The sequence below is a fragment of the Rosa chinensis genome, chromosome 5, assembly GCF_002994745.2.
Source record: "Rosa chinensis cultivar Old Blush chromosome 5, RchiOBHm-V2, whole genome shotgun sequence".
NCBI lineage: Eukaryota > Viridiplantae > Streptophyta > Magnoliopsida > Rosales > Rosaceae > Rosa > Rosa chinensis.
Genome location: NC_037092.1, coordinates 37,099,406 through 37,116,983, shown reverse-complemented (window position 1 = coordinate 37,116,983; position 17,578 = coordinate 37,099,406). Strand labels below are relative to the sequence as shown.

Genomic DNA, 17,578 nt, shown 5'->3' with positions numbered 1-17,578 from the left:
AACATGAAAATTGACAGCTCAGAACAAACACTGGAGGTTATTCCTCCACCAAATAAACTAAATTAGATACTGCCACGAGAAAAAATGACTTCAAGTGACACTTGAATGGTAAACAACTTGAATATAGAATCAAGACTCGAGTCCGACTTGAATTCAAGATGTAAACTCTACTTGGAATCCAAATCCAAATCCAAATCTAGATTTGACCTAAGATACCAAATGTGGCATTGGAACCAACTAGAAATGCCCTAACCCCACCATGAGCAAGCAAAGCACACCAAGCAAATTGCAATCTCTGAAAACTGAAAGATTGTATAGGGGAACTAAGGAGAAACCTAGCCTTTGTTGATGAAAAGAGAAGGATATCGAGAGCATTTCACTCCTACAATTTTCTCAATAGTGTTGTTCTTCAATGAAACACATTGTACGTATAATGATCTACCTCATGATCAATAAAAACACAAAATAAAGTCACCATCAATCTTTCAGTTTCTTTATCTAGCTGCCTGTGCTCGGTGATCCAAACATGGCGACCGCTGCCAGTGTAATACCCTAAAAATTCGTTATTAATTTCTGACGATCTTTAAAAAATTATTAAGTTGGTCGTTTGTACAATTTTGTGGTTCGAGGGTGAGCGAAATTATTTCGAACTCGCTCGGAATGCTTCAATTCAAGGGTTGATTTTTTATACATTAGGATTCTATGGAAACTTTCTTCATGAAAGTCGTAGAGCCCATTGATATGATTTGGTGGATATGTGGAATGCGAAAATCAGAGTTCATATGAAGAAGTTATGACTTCCGAAAAAAAGTTGTCATTTTTGTATAAAGCCCAAAAGTCTGCAAAAATTGCAAAGAAGGACAGAATTCCAAAATTGAAAACCCGAGACCCGAGCCCCTCTCTCTCTCTCCCCGATCCGGGGTCACCTTAATACATTAGTCAGACGATTTCTCCTTTGTCCGGCCACCGTTGGCTGCGCCACCGATCCCAAAAGCTTTGCCTCACCTTCCTCTCCAAGTCTGTGGTAGCATCGGAGCATGAATCAAGCTATGGAAGGCGCATCAAGAAGGAGAAGATCCACGGCGGCGCTGCGTCGGGGGGCTCGTCGGAACTCTAGATTCCGGCCACTTCAGGCAACAATTCTTGAGGGCTTTTAGAGCCCAGAGGATGTAGATGCTTCCCTCAAAGCAGCTTGCAATGAATTGAAGTATGGAGATCAAATTTTGGAATTGAAATTCTAGGGTTTCAATCGGCCTTCTTCCTTCCAAGGTAAATTCCGACCAATTGGCTTACAACTTGACTTCAGTGTAGTTGTGAAAGTTGTTGTACATGTTGTGAGGAAGATTTTGGCATAGGTATTATGGTCCAATTTTGGAGGTCGCTAGCGGCGACACTTGGCGGCGTTTCCAGCTATGTTAGGGGCAATTTCTAGTTCTATATATCGATACGAGCATTTTGATAAATAATAAGTAATTTTTTGAGATCGTATGAATATGTTAGGGTTTTAAAATTTCGATCGTCTCGATTTTTTATGCATGAGGATCCGGCCGTCCAATCAACTTGTAGTTTTGAAGTATTGACCGTAGAAGTGTTCCAGAGACTTTGAGTGATCTCGGATGAGGATCCGACCTTTGGTCGTCATATAATTTTGAAAAGATGATCCTAAATGCGATCTGTGAGGATCTGACTGTTGGATCATGATTTTATTTTGAGTAATTGATCATAGAAGTGTATTAGAATTGTGATTAGTGCTTGACGGAGTGTGTTTTGTACTTTATCTTGGCTGTAAGAGAAGACACAATGGGATTTTGAGGTGAGTAAATCTCACGGGGTTTATTTTAAAGGTTTTGGTGTTTGTACCGAGGGTCTTTGTACCAAGGGTCACATTAGTGACCGAGGTTGGTTATCGGAACCATATATGCCCTTGGCTGGGGTATGGTCACGACTCAGTTAGAGCTCTAGTATGTCCACCATTATATGTCATGGTGGGTAATAAGCAGGTTACTTGCAACTCATGAGTACTTGTTTTTAAAAGAGAGTCTGGGGTGTATTCTTTCTTTTAAAATGTCCGACAAGGGACCTCATTTCATATTATAGTGTGAGTTGAAATAATATGATTTTATCACTTTAGTGATGTGTGTTACCTTGAGAGGTAAGGATGTCGAGTTTGAAAATGAGTCATTTTGTGGGATCATTTATTTGGAATTGGAAGAGTGGTTTCTTGAATTCAACGTGAGTCGTTTGATTTCCTTATTATTTACTTTTTCATTTCTATTGCTTGATTTTAATGAAATCTCCTAAACTAAACTTTATATAGGGATTACTATGATTTCTTTTGTTTGATTTTAATGTAATCTCCAGAACTAAATTACTTGCAAGGATTACTGTGGTTTTGTTTTGTGTGCTTTTTGGTGATCTCCTGAACTAATTTTCTATGAAGGGATTACTAATTTTTACCTTGTGTGATTGTAAGTTCGGTTATGTTTTTTGGAGTTAAATGTTGTTGCTTTAATCTAGCTCATAAGTTGAGAAATTATAAGCATGTGTTGTTTGAGTTTTTCTAGTTCAGTTTATTCATACGAGCTTAAAAAGCTTACCGGGTTTGTTGCTGCAACGTGGTGTACTATTCCATGGTGTAGGGGTTCTTCCTGCAGGTCAGGGTAACCAGGGTTGAGGCCGCAGCTCATTAATTGTCTCAATAGTATTAGGTATAGAACCTATTTTGTTTATTTTATTTACTGCTGTTTGTAGTATTCTCCTGGTGAGCGTTTACATTTACTTGATACTTTCGTGTTGTGTAAACACTTGATGATGTAATATGTGACTCTAGAGAACGAGTCGGTATTGACATTTGTGAGCTTGGTTATTTTGTTACTTAGTTTAAATTGAAAAAGTTTCTATGTATTATGAGCGAACGGTTGAGTTATTGCATTTAAGATTTTGAATTTTCTTTATTCAAAATTCAGGACGTGACAACTAGTCTTTATTCTAAGTGGAGAAACCCGTTTCACATCCTACAATCCAATCTCAGCCCTCCAATGCTGTTTTTACCCGAGAACCACCCAACAAATCCAAGGTTTTTGAAACTTTCAGGGTTTCTGATTCTTGCCCAATCGAGTTAGATCTAGATCGCGGCGGACCTCCAGGGGCGATTCTCAAGCACTTTCCTCCTAGCGGTAGTGGCGGCTTGCTCTTAGGAGCGAGTACGGTCTCTAGCAATCGACGGTGTGGAGATTATGCATCCGGTGCTTCTCTTGAGTCGGGTCTTCGATCTACCTCATGTAGGTGGTCGATAAGAGGCTTCTCTTGGCCTCGTCCTGCATTGGTCAAACTCTAGGACCTAAGAAAGATGGTGAGATCGGTGATTCATTGCCAAAGTAAGCCTGTAGGGGAAGATGAGTTTGGTCGAACCCGACCACGTCGGGGGCATTTCAAAGTTGGAATTCTTGGTGATTCTCGGCGTTGGATAAGGCCTATGCTAACATGGAGAGAAATGTCTCAAGATCCAGGGGGAGATGAGATTGCCTGCATCTCGTATGTGCTGCGGCGATGGTAGCTGCGACGGAGATTGGTGCAAGAGAGGGTGTGCCCAATCTGACTTGGGTGCCCAGATCATTGTTGAGCCCCAACTAGAGGCCCAAAAATTAGCTGCCCAAATTGATGTGGATGCTGAAGTCCAAAGAGCTTTGGGTACCCACAACATATATGAATGTTTTCTGGACTTGAGTTCTTTCATGGACCAAATTGATAGACTTTAATTCTATGGGATTTTGCATTTGGGATCTAGGAGGATTGGCTCAGCTAATCGCCATTTTGTTATCTATGTTTTGGGGTGTGTCTATGTACTATGTTTATTTTCATAGATTTATAGGCTCGCTTTTAATACGTGTGCACTGGTCGTCTAATGAGTGGTGCTAGCATGCTACTTTCTTACTTGCTTGTTGTGTTGGCAGTGGAAGGTATGTATTCGTGTCGTTCTGGCTTGAGATGAATGAGAAACTACTATATCTTGATTCCAAAAAAAAAAAAAAACACACACACACACACACACAAAGTATGTCCTCTTAGGTTATCAATAGTACCTGAAGTCTACCCCCATTTTATTGATGATACCCGACCAAACTTTAATTTTTGTCATATATAGCCAATACTTAAAGTTTTCAATCTTATTTAAAATGGTACCTATGACCAACTTCAATTAGAGCTCCCTTGAAAAATGATTCATGTGGGAGTGTGAATCTATGTTCATAGTCAAATGACCCATTTGCCTTTGCCTTCATTCTTCTTCCCCATTAAGACACACCTACCAATCCTAACATTTTCTACTGTCTTGCACTCTTGCTAAATAATTAGAGGTGGCAAACGGGTCGGCCCTGCCGGCTTGGCTGACTTAATCGGGCTTCAGGCTGTGTTCAGGCAGGCCTGAGTCAGCCCTGTTATGGGATGTTTTCACTGAAAATGGGATTCGCTAGAACTAGACCGGCGATGTCCCACCGTTCCTCTTGTTCGCTAATAGCTGCAAGGAAAGGAAGAAGTTTCACTCCTTCGACGCTCAAGTCAGGATACATTTTATGTGGGAAATTAGGAGAGGTTGGAGCTCAAGAAATCAATACCGCAGAAATGAGGAGGCCAGGGGAGCTTCTATTTATAGATGTCGGGGGTCAATAGGAGTTCGTGCCAGCTGTTGCACCGATTCTCGCCTAGAGGATTATGTCCCCACACGTGTACGTCTACACCTCATCCTTCTAGAAGTCTTCGCCTGGGAAGCGCATGGGGTCTGGATAGGTCCCATGCTAGAGCTACTCGCTCCGCGCGAGCCTGGTGTTCACACTCAAGTGTATGGATACGCCTACAAGCCCGTTTCTTATCGGGCTCGGGCCAGCCCATATACTCAAACATTAGGCCCAACGTGGCCCACGGTCTAAGCCCACAACGTGTTGAGCCGTGACCGTGTTAGGGTAATAGGCGGGTCGTAACGTGCTCGATTTGTATCGAAAATTAAAATTAGCCCAGGCTAATATTATAAATATAAGTTGGAACTCATGTACCACCGAAACAACTCATTAAAATTTAATGTTATAAGTTTATTATTTATAAATTATATATTATCTATTAAATATTGTATTATAGATGTGAAACTATTCATGTCTCATGTTTCACTGAAAACTATTTGTTAAAATTTAATATTATAAATTATATATTATCTTTATATTATAAAAAATATATAAGTTGTAACTCATATAAAGAAATTAATTTATATTGTTTATAAATTATACATTATTTAAAAAAACTACATTATAGAAATGAGCCAGGCTATGGCCCGTAATATGTCATGCTCAGGCTGTGTCGGACCCATAACTGGTTTGGGCCAGGCCATTAAGCCAATATTTATGGGTCTAGCCCCACCTGTTAGAATAACGTGCTTGGACCATATGATCTGCTTTTAAACATGCCGGACTCATGCCGTGCTCGGACCTAGCGATCCGTTTGCTACCTCCATAAATAATCATTCACTCACAACTCACATTCGGAATAGCAACCAAATCAACCGCTAATGCTTTCTGCAATGAATTTCATATATTCTCATGCGAAATTCTTTGTCTGCGTCTTCGAGAACTCCTCCGAAGTTAATATTGAATTAATCATTGTTATAGATCTCCATTGAACAAGGATTCTAGCAAGCTGTTAATGAATCAATTTAATAGTCAAGAATTCCACCTAATCGCGATAGGCAAGATGAAACAAACTATATTTGATAATGACCCTTTCTTCTTTCTTCTTTCTTTTTTGTCTTTTCGTTCTATATAGGCAAGTTCGCTCTTTACAAATCTGGACCACAATTCTACTTGATTGTTCAACCACTCAATTCGTATTTTGTAAAAATTTATGGAGAGGTGTTCACGAGGAGGAGGCAACGACGACAACTCCTCAGCCAGCTTTGCGCCGTCGTCTATTAGTCGTCTTAAATTGTCTTTCATTTTTGCTCTCTGATCGGGTCTTTTTAGCTCTTCAATGGCAGCCCTGGTTTCTTTTCCATTATACAAGTCCTCTATCTCCCAACTAAGCTGTCTCAGGTGGGATTCAAGCTCTGCAATATTGCACCGCCGCTGCTTGCGGCGGAAGCACATTATCTAACACAGAGAAAGAGAGATTTTCTAGTGAATTTTGTATATTCATCCCCATCGTCGATCTATTCTGCTATATATATGAAGAAGAAGAACCATCCGATAAGCCTTTCTAATATTATTAGGATTTATATTCCTGGTCTTGTAATATTTCCTATTTCAAAGTTAGAGCAATGCTTGCTAATTGCTATAGCTAGTCCTTATTTGATCAGGGTTACACTGTTGTAGTTTCCTAGTTGAGGTAAGTTTCAATATTTCCATGATTTCATCAGCAAAATCAAATGAATGAATCTTCTAGAGACTATTATACAGCGGCACAAGGAGACAGCTAGATAGAATATATATTGTTGTATATACTAATACACACACACATGCAGAGTCCATGGAAGGTAGGATTTCTGTTCAACCTACCTGTTGATCTATGTTTTGTATCGCGGTATCAGTATCCTGTGAGAAAGAAATAGTCCGTATTGGAGACAGAGTTGGATTATGAGTAGGTACGTAAGAAGTGAACCTTGCATAACTTCATTTTGTCAGGTCCAATTGGAGCCGTCCCAGCCGGACTTCAAGCTCGCCAATATCCTTACAGTAGTCGCACTGCATGTGCTTGGGGCGGAACCCAATGATAATCGATCTACTGCAAGCACGAAATTAAGAATAAGAAACTGATCCAAATTGTGAGAGAGATTGAAAAGTTTAGGGTGAATTTTGTATATTCATCTACATTGTGTTTTGTGCCATAAATAAAGAAGAAGACCAATTAACTAGCTAGAGCCCTATATGGTTTCCCAATCTTGGTTTGATTTGGATTTCATATTTTAATATTCAGGCCGGTTCGAAGAATTTGGAATGCTTGTATCAAAACTAAAATGAGGGATTTTTTTGTTTTTTTTTTGTTTCATGGTCGAAAGAATATGATCTTGTTTGAGTGACTAATGAAACCACGTACACTATTCCACTACCAAAATCATAACAAAACATCATGATGATTTAGAAACTTAATTGCTTAGATATTAAACAAAAAAAAAACAAAAAAAAGAGAGACGGGGATCGTCATAGAACTTCTTGAGGAATGAGGAATGGTAAGATCAAATTTAAAATTCAGAACCATTATTAGGAACACTTTTTTTTAATCAAAGTAAAGCTTCATTCAACTTGATATAAATTTGTAGTAGGGTAAATAGTGACCTTGTTAAGCTTAACAACCAAATCACTCAAAATTGAGAAGAGTACCGCAGTCCACTAGGCAAAACTTATGACTTCTGTTCTAAATAAAAAATAAGTATTTATTTTTTTATTTTTCAGAAAGCAAGTTGCAAATGAACAAATTTTGGTTTTCATTTAAAAAAAAAATTGTTTTCATTTTCATTTTTTTATTCATTTTTGTCATATCCTAATTTCACAAGGAGTAGGCTTAAAAAAGTATCCGTTACAAATACGCGTAAAAAAAATACGCGTCAAAAATACGCGTAGAAATACCCGGTAATCCAGTATCGCCTATAAAATAGTAGAAGCACATTACTCTCTTCTCACTTGGCTTCATTTACTCGCTCTCACACTTCCATCGCTCTCCATCTCTAAATCTTCTCTCTCCTTCCGATTTCGCAATCCGTCGAAAACCCTAGTTCCGTCATCGCTCTCGATCTTTCAAGATGCAAGCTTCGCGACCCTTGAACAATTTTCACTACCGCATTTCCGTCTCCGACAAAGATCCGGCCGAGCCCAGCCGGAAAAGAAAGGTCCGGGAGGATTATCACATGAGGGTCACGGTGTCCTGGGACGTGATGCGAACCTGCTACTGCTCCGACGATCCCACCAGGCCGATCGTTGATCTCGATTTCGAAACCGCCACTTTTCGCGATCTGGAATATCGGCTCTTCACCGTCATCGACGACGACGACGTCGGCGTCGTAGACAACATGATAACCCGAATTGGGCGTGTTGTTTATGGAGGCGTGCCGTTTGATGAGGTTAATGAGATGGTGCACCGAATACGGCGTGTCGTCGATGAAGCTTTTCGGTCTGGGCGACCAAAGGAGAAGCTGGATGTAACGGTGACGGTGAAAAACGAAACTGGGTTGCCACTCGAGGAGTACGAAGCACTGCTTTGGGCAAGCAAGAGTCAACGTCATTTAGGATTAGGCTGATTTTTTTTTCTTCAAGTTATCCAAATTGTACAAAATTCACAAATTCAATAACAAATTGATTTAATTTTTTTTTTCCCAAATTATTGTCTTTGATTTTTTTCTTTTCGTTTGCTTTTATTTGAATTTTACTTCCTATATACTTTTAATAAAGACTTTTGTGTATAGGTCAGATGCATATATTGGTAGACTAACTGCATATATTGGAAGATTAGTTTGAGACTCAAATTAAATTTATTTGATGTATTATAGAATTTTTCATTTAATGAGAGATAAGATATGAAAAAGAGAAGCGGAAGAAAGAAGATTGAAAAGAAGGTGAATTAAAAAAGTTGTGCATGTAATAGATCCGAAGATCTTGTTAGGAATAATCCAATTGATGCATAGAAGGGATTGATAATCTGATTTAACAAATCTTGCTGGCATGTATCGCGTCAACTATGCATGAATAACTCGAAAATTCTTCCACCCACCTAGGTGGGTGGTCACCTCGTGTGGTGTCAAGAGATCTGGCCTCCTTACGCGACTAGCCAATGTAGGCCATTGGATCAGTCGTTAGTGAATAGACGGAGATATGTTCACGGTTTCGAATATTGTTGGCCAAAAAACTCTTCAATATATGCGGTAAAAAATCAATGAATGGGTCACGATTAATTCGGGTCTCTGTTTCTTCTTCCTTGTTTTGGGTGATTTCAAGCAGGAGCAGCGAGAGCTTTGAAAGAACCCAGGAGAGAGGCTGCCAGCACGGTGAAGTGTCTGAGGCCAACCAATGCGGTGATCCTCCTCCACAGTCGCTAAGCCGGCCGCAAGGCCTTCATCGTCGAGGACGTCGACTACACTGCCTCATAGCCGGAATCAAGAAGTAGCCAAACAAGAAACAAATCGTGTTTGATTTAGAATATATGGTTTAGGAACTAAATTTCAATGGTGTTAATTGATAGGGAAGTCAACATATAATCACCATTGCCGCCTGCAAACCTAACCAAAAATTTCTTGTGCAGCCAAGCAATTTAGCGTTTCAAACTTTCAATCATTAGATTCAACTGTTTTGAATTTGTCTGCACCTAATTAGATGAGATTGACCTGGAAGTTATAGTTTTTCAACCTCCTTTTTCATTCATAATCCCAAGGTGGAATTGATTTTCTTTTGTTGTGGAGTTTGGGTCTGAGAATGAGAAGAGCTGCAGAGAGGGGGAACAGAGACAAAGCGAGAGGATATAAATGTTTAGAGTGAAATAATTAGCTAATGAGCTTTACTACTTCATTTCGATTGCTGTATCTATGAAAAGTAAGGAAAAAGAGGAAAACATGGCCGTTACCGGAGCCAAAGAGCACTGCCAATGGTGACTGAGTCGCCGGAAAACTGAATCGTAGAACCACCGGAGCTGCCGAAGCTTTCAGCCTTCGATTCTCCCTCCAATCTCGACTGATGAATCGACTGATGGACAAACTAAAGACCATAGAGACATTGGCGATCAAGAGGCAGGTCGGAAGGGACGCGGCCTAACCTGGGAGATATAGTTGTTGCTTCGCGGGTCAAGAAAACGGGTCAACAGTCTCGATGCTTCTTGGCTCTTCGATCTGAATTGGGTATATACAGCCAAGAATTATATTTTGGTCAACGGCTCATGTCAAGCGGTGAGTTTATAGACGGCTCAGATTGCACCGTGTTGATTTCCTTTTCTTTAAATATTTTTATATAATTTTTAAAAATTGTAATAAATAGCTCAAGTTCTGAAAAATTTTCAGAAAATTCTCACGGATTCGTCACGTCACGTCTTTTATTATCGAACCTATAAAATGGAGATTTTACATCAAGAAAAATTTAGAAAATATTTCCAAGATCTCTAAACAATCACCGAAACCATATACTCAATTTCTAATAATTCCTCTTTAATTCGTTAATTTTTTTTCGAGTAGTGATATGTACCCATTATTTGACAGTAGTAATATTTGATATTACCTTACTCATGTATTCCACCTTAAATTTTTCCTAGTAGTAATAAACTTTTTGTTAAATTTATCGATTTTCAATTTCATTCTTAAAAAATGAAATTAATAAATTTGACATTATCCATCTATTTATAATGTATTAGTACGTCCTGTGTGTAAAATTAACCTGATCCGCCGTTATTTCGGCATCAAACAAAACCATCAACCCTTTAAACACTTATACTTCCCTAAGGGAAACAATACCACGAGGAGATAAACTTTCCAAAATTTTTACATTAATTGATATAGCTGAAACCCAGAAGAGTGTGAGAGCTGATAGATAAAAAAAAAGTAAAAATTGTGAATGACTGGTTATGGGCATATTAGTTTTATGTGGTATTTATGGTTTAGGGTTGACCTAGTAAATCGAGATCCAAACGATAACGAAAATAGCTGAAATTTTGACGATACCCATTTCTTCTTATCATGATAAAATCCGATGGTCGATTTTAATAAAGTTGATTTCCTCCACCTTGTTGCTTGTGAAAGGTTTATATTTTTATACACATAATAAACATGTTAGACCACATTAGTAGGCATATATAAGGATTTTGTGCGATCCAAAAAATCTAAACTAGAAAATCGATAAATGTGACATTACCCATCTATAATTTATAGTATATGAATAGGTATTATGTAAGAAAAGTATCCCGATCCACTGTCATTTTGACATCAAACAAAGCAGTGAACTCTTTACACACTTACACTTCCATAAGGGGAGGTATACCACGAGAAGATAAATTTCTCGAAAGTTTTACATTGGTTGATATATTTCATGCCCACGAGAGTGTGAGAGCTGGTAGATTGAAGAAAAAAAACTGCGAATGACCGGTTATAAGTATATTAGTTTTATGTGGTATTTCTGGTTTAAAGTTGACCTAGTAGATCGAGACCCAAATGATGACGAAAATAACTGAAATTTTGACCATATCCTTTTCTTCTTATCATGATAAAATCTAACGGTCTATTTTAATAAATTCTATTTCCTCCACCTTGTTTCTTGTGAAAGGTTTATATTTTTATACACATAATAAACAAGTTGGACCACATTAGAAGTCATATAAGGATTTTGTGCGATCCAAAAAATCAAAACTAGGAATCGATAAATGTGACATTACCTATCTATTTATAGCGTATCAATAGGTACTGAGTAAAAAAATTTAATCCGATCCACCGTCATTTCGATATCTCCTTAAAGCGATCAACTCTTTATACACTTATACATCCCTAAGGGGAGCTATACCACGAAGAGATAAACTTCCTGAAAAGTTTTACATTGGTTGATATATCTCATATCCACGAGAGTGTGATAGCTGACAGATCGAAAAAAGAAATTGCGAATGACTAGTTATGAGCATATTAATTTTATGTAGTATTTATGGTTTAGAGTTGACCTAGAAGATCGAGGCCCAAACGATGAAGAAAATTGATGAAATTTTGACCATAACCATTTCTTCTTATCATGGTAACATCTAACGGTCGATTTTGATCATTTCTATTTACTCCACCAGTCCACCTTGTTGCTCATGGAAGGTTTACTTCTCGATATAACTACTAAACAAGTTAGATCACATTAGTATGCATATAAGGATTTTGTGCAATCCATATAATCAAAATTGGGAATCAAAAAAATGTAATCCACTCATCCAATGGTCGGCTTCTTGAAATTAAGTTTTCACCACGCAATCGATTTTGAAAGTCATATTCCTATATGTAATGAACAAGTTATATATACAACAGTACTAGGCGTCTTGATATTATTTTCTAATAACCAAATCAGTTGATAAAGTTTATTTTCAACTCTTTAGATGTATCCATCAAGTAGTTACATATGTCGTGTGAAATTAATGGCATGGTTGTTGGTGGATACATCATTAATCAACATAATAGTTACAAAACTTACATCGGTTACAAACCTAATAGTGACATTTTAAATTTTTCAAAATTTTTATTGAGGAGAAATCTCAAATTTAAAAGTTTGAAAATAAATTGTGTGATGAGCTCATGGGAATTTTTGGAAACACATAAAATATTTTTAATGAATTTATGAAACTTAAAATTATAAAAATTGATTAAAAAAAAATAGAAAAGTGCGGTTGGAGAAATCTCACCCCCTTTTGGTTTTCACTTTGTTTTGTTTTTTGGTTCAATTTATAATAAACTGAATTTATTATCTCAAATTTGGTGGCAATTAGTGACATGAAAATCAAATGGATTTAATTTGAAAAATATAAATAGGGTTTAGGGTTTACCGTTGACCACAAAGATCGAGACCCAAACGAAGACGAAAATAGTTGAAATTTTGATCATAACCATTTCTTCATGTCATGTAAACATCCAACAGTTGAATTTCATGAATTCTATTTCCTCAGCCTTTTTGGTTATGAGATGTATAAATTGATAAATTTGAGATTACACATATATTTATAGCGTCTTAGTAGGTATTGTGTAAAATTATCAACTTGAGTTATTCATTTACTATATTAATACATTATTCAAATGATTATTACGTCCACTTGAAAAATAACTTAACAATATATTTTCACAATTTTTTTTTGGGTTAATTGGTCTTTTTTTTGACGTGCAAATGTTTATGTGACTAATGTTAATTATTGACATAAATTTTGAGGTATAACTTACTAAAAAGATTTCAATAAAAAAAAAAATATGAGGTAACTTAGTGGTATTGGCTTGGGAGGACTGAAGCCCACCGGAAGAATTTGGTATATATTTTTTTTATGTTTGGTTTTACCAATTTGGTGTAGGATTGTCAAGCCCACCCGAAGCAATAAACTGTCGAAGTGGCGAACTGGAACCCCGTGTGGCCGAGTGTATGACCTGTTCGCCGGACGAATCCTTTCACTTCCTCTCAGTCTTTCAGACTTTTACCCTCTCTACTTCTGTCAGCCTCCCTCTTCAATTCCAGGCAATCAATCAATTCAATGTAAGTATGATTTCAATTTAATCAATTCAATTTGGGGCAATTTTAAGGGTTAAGGATTGATATGTAATTCAATTTCGTGGGTTTTGATTTAGCAATGGATTGAAGATTTCGTGGTCAAATGAACATTGCGGACAAAATCAATTGCTCTAGTATGCTATGAAACTGAGAGTGAAGGAGGAGTAAGAGAGAATTGGTCTTTTCCTTGACAGATTGTAATGTTTTGAGTTGCGTTTAGATATATTACTGCGGTTGATTTAGAGTTTTAAATGTTTGTTATAGATTAGGGATAAAAAGGTTAAACCTTTAACACCAAGGTAAGCTTCGAAGTTGGATATGCAATTATGCTATCTGACAAAACCGTTCTTGGCTTCTTGATGTTCGTCCCTCACTCCCTCTACGTACAGAGAGCACAAAGGCTATAATCTGTGATTATACTTTCTGTGATTATGCTTTCTGTGATTAAATAAAAAAATTTCAATTTGAAAGCATGTGATTATACGAATCTTGCCCACTTGTAAAATTCTACTTTCTTTGCACTGCAGATAGGGAGAGAAATCATGGATGGGAGCGGCATGCGATTCAGTGAACCGAATTACCATGGTTGGTCTGTAGATGAGGATGACTTTTCAGATGAGTACGAAGAGTTATTCTCGGATGAGGAAGCTTCGCAGAGTGCAAATATGGATGAGAATCTGGATTGTCTACACTTCAATGGCAAGAAGTATGAAGATCTTAGATCCTCTGATATGATTGGTGTTGAGTTTAGCAGCGTCAAGGAAGTGGACACATTCTATGCTTACTATTCACTTGCCATGGGCTTCAGTTTCCGAAAGGAAAAGTTGTGTCGAAATGCAGCACAAGTGGTGGTGAGAAGACAGTTAGTGTGTTCAAAGGAGGGTGAGAGAAAAAAAAGGGGCAAGTCTGATCCTAGTTTTGCATCAGAAATCATTTCATGCGCCAAAAATACTAGTCCACCTCATGGGACAAAACCGGTCTGCAAGAGGAAGACAGTTAACCAGAAACCAATCGTGGAAGATGCTGATACAAGAAGTATGAAACGTTCTGGGAAGCAGTTTGGTGATGGTGAACATGAAAAAAAAAGGCAGCGCCCTCCACAAAGAAATATTACCAGAGGTAATTGTCAAGCCCGTATCACAGCACGCCGATGCAAGGAAAATGGTGTCTTCCGTGTGGTCCAATTCATCACCGAACATAACCACGACCTTGCTACAACAGAGTTTGTTCCCTTCCTCCGATCCCACCGCAAGGTTCGAGACCATGACGTTGCTCAGGTAACAGCACTTAAGAAAGTCTCTGTTGGTACTTGCCGGGCTTATGAGTTGTTGGTCCACCAAGCCGGTGGCCATGAATTTTTTGGTTTCCTCATAAAAGATTTGTATAACAAGATGGACTCTGAAGGAAGGAACTCATGGTTGATGGTGACGCCCAGTCCACAATTAGTTTCATGAATTTGAAAGCATCTAAAGAGGCAGAGTTTTTCTGTTTGTTCAGTGTTGATGCCGAAGGCCGGCTGGGTAATATGTTTTGGAGAGATACGAAGTCTCTAGCAGATTACAATAATTTTGGGGATGTTTTGATTATTGATAGCACCTACAAGACCAACATATACGGCATACCATTAGCCGTCTTTGTTGGTGCAAATAACCACAGGGCGACAGTACTATTTGGGTGTGCATTGTTGGCTGATGAGAGTGAGGACACCTACAATTGGGTGGTTACAGCCTTTTTGACTTCCATGAGGGGGAAAAAACCAATATCGGTCCTCACTGACGGGGACGAGGCATTGAGAAATGCAGTTGTGAATCTCATTCCGGAGGCCCGACATCGATTGTGTGCATGGCACATTGCTAAGAATGTTGTAACAAATGTTAGGGATGCGGATGTCCAAAGGGATTTTTGCCACCTAATTTTTGCCGGACTCGGAGTTGATGAGTGGGAAAAGTCGTGGCATTACATGGTGACAATGAATGGGCTTCAAGACAACAAATGGGTTGCTGCAATGTACAACAAGAGGGAGAGGTGGGCAGAAGCTTTCTTTAGGAACCATTTCTTCGGTGGTATGTGTACCACTCAAAGATGCGAGGCAATGCATAGAAATTTAAAAGGTGGGGTTAGTCGTTACATGAGGTTGTGTGAGGTGTTGCCACGCATGGACAAGATAATTGAACGCATCAGGTTTAATGGGCTTAACGATGACTTCAAATCAATGAACTCGCACCCGGTTATTGGCAGCCACATGCGGTGTATTCAACAGCAGGTTAGTGTAAGGTTTACCCACGACGTATTCCTCCTCATAAAAGATCAAATTCTTTTTGAGTCAAAGTTTCTCGTTGCTGACCGTGTTCGTTATGAGAATCAAGGATCAACACTTCATCTTGTAACCCAATATGGTAAACCTGAAAGGACATGGCATGTGACACATTATCAAGGTAAGCCCGACCTTTCTTTTGTATGCTCATGTCACCTCTTTGAGTCGGATGGTATTCCTTGCTGCCACATCTTCACAGTCATGACAATGAATATGACTACCCTTCCAGATTCTTTGGTTAATCAGAGGTGGACAAAACAGGCTTGTACCAAAGATACCAGCACCCTTAGTAGTGGAATAATGCCCGCCAAGGATTTGCAGCTTGCCCGTTATGGGCAAATGATGGGTGATTGTGCTCAAATCTGTCATTCAGCTTCATTCTCAGATGAGGCATATGAAGAAATCACTAACTGTCTTAGTCGACTAATGGTTAGGTCCAAAACATTCAAGAGATGCAATGATAGTCAACCACCAGAAACTGTTGATGGTCTACACCCTAATGTGATTAGGGATCCGAACGTGTGCAAAACCAAGGGCACTCATTCCAGGCATTCCACCAGTGTTGAGGTTGAGAGGGATCAGCCAGGAGGGAGGGGTTGTGGATTTTGCAGTCGGCCAGGTCATAATGTACGCACTTGTGCACTGCTAGCTGCACAAAATTGGGGGGGGGGGGGGGGGGGGGGGGAAGGATGAACCTTGTCTCCAAAGAGCACGGAACAGCTCCATTGATGCTAGCTTGCAGTCTACTTCGGGTTCCAATAGATATAAGGGTCCAGCTGGTTTCACAAACATTGGTCAGATTGATGAGGATGATGCTTTCCTCAATCAAACTAGCAGTCAACATATGTTGCATCATGTTGAAGAATCTAGGACGTTTGACTTTTTTACCCGTCACGACACCTTTTTGGCTTCCTTGAGTGCTCCATCTGCAAATCTAAATGGTGGGAACACATTCGTGCAGCCTTTCTGAGCATCAATTCATTACCAGAAGTTTGCAGGACTGACAGGCAATGAAATAGTTGTGGTACTGATATATTTATAGATCAGTAGTGTGAAACTTTATAGTCAGAAAAGCATGAGTATTTTGTCTATGTACTTGTTTTTGTTCAGACATTATTCGCTGGTCATCATGAGTATTTACTTGTGTTTTAATTTCGGCGAAACAGTTTATGACAAACATTCTGGTTTAAGTTCGTTTAAGGGACTAGACCAAAAACGAAGAAGATAAGAAACTTACATTATCAATGGATTATCTGCATAACCATTGGAACAGTTAAGGTGAGTCTTTTGTAATCTTTTTACCTAGTCGCAGATTTGTTGTTGTTTTTGTGAGGTAACTACTGGTACTTTATAAGGTTGTTGTTGTATATATGTTTGCTAGTCTATGTTTTGTTTTTGGAGATTTTGGCAATGGGGTTGATTTGGGTGTGTGGGAACAGCCTCATTTCCAAGTTGGGGTTTTTCTGGGTTCTTTCAGTAAAAGAGATCTAGGGGTTTGATTTTGGTTCTTACCTACGGAGGAGACTGAATAGGGCTTTCAATCTCAATTTAAGGAAAGGTATTAATTCAAAAAGTTTGGATTCAAAGTTGCAAACTTTATGTGTTATTCAGGATTCAGATATATAGTCGCCCATTTGATTAGTTTTTATGATCAAACCAGTGTATGTGATGATTGGTGCCAATACAGAAATTGGTGCAAAATGGTTGTGACAGAAGGAGATGAAGAAGGGAAGAAGATTGCAGCAATGGTGAGGGAGATTGGGGCTTCTGAGCTTGTTCTTGGACTCCATGATCACAGCTTTCTATACAAGTAAGTTTTGAATGGACATTGGTTAGCAAATTTGATTAGAATCATTGATTAGGTGACTAATTATGTGTTTGATTTTCATCATTATGGTTGAGATGTTTGGGGTTGTTGATATTGGGATAAGAATTCAATGCATAATGAAACAGTCAGAGATAAGGTGAGCTTCCTAGGAAAGTCCTGCTTTACAAGAAAGAACTAATTAGTGGTTAGAATGTACTTTTTACTTAATAAGTTTTG

General features: G+C 38.5%; 1 protein-coding gene across 1 annotated transcript; it reads left to right on the top strand.

Annotated features, from left to right (window-relative positions):
* The first annotated feature begins 14,670 nt into the window (after positions 1–14,670).
* LOC112203752 (protein FAR1-RELATED SEQUENCE 5) lies at positions 14,671–16,504 on the top strand. The gene is made up of 2 exons (XM_040505850.1): positions 14,671–16,161; positions 16,334–16,504. Exons 1-2 carry the CDS (start codon positions 14,671–14,673, stop codon positions 16,502–16,504), a joined length of 1,662 nt encoding a protein of 553 aa, XP_040361784.1.
* Positions 16,505–17,578: the final 1,074 nt, after the last annotated feature.

Bases quoted from the DNA above. Each gene is read 5' to 3' on its own strand.
- LOC112203752 (XM_040505850.1), top strand. From the start codon at position 14,671: ATGAATTTGAAAGCATCTAAAGAGGCAGAGTTTTTCTGTTTGTTCAGT. The intron at 16,162-16,333 runs GTACGCACTTGT...AACATTGGTCAG, and splicing joins GCAGTCGGCCAGGTCATAAT to ATTGATGAGGATGATGCTTT.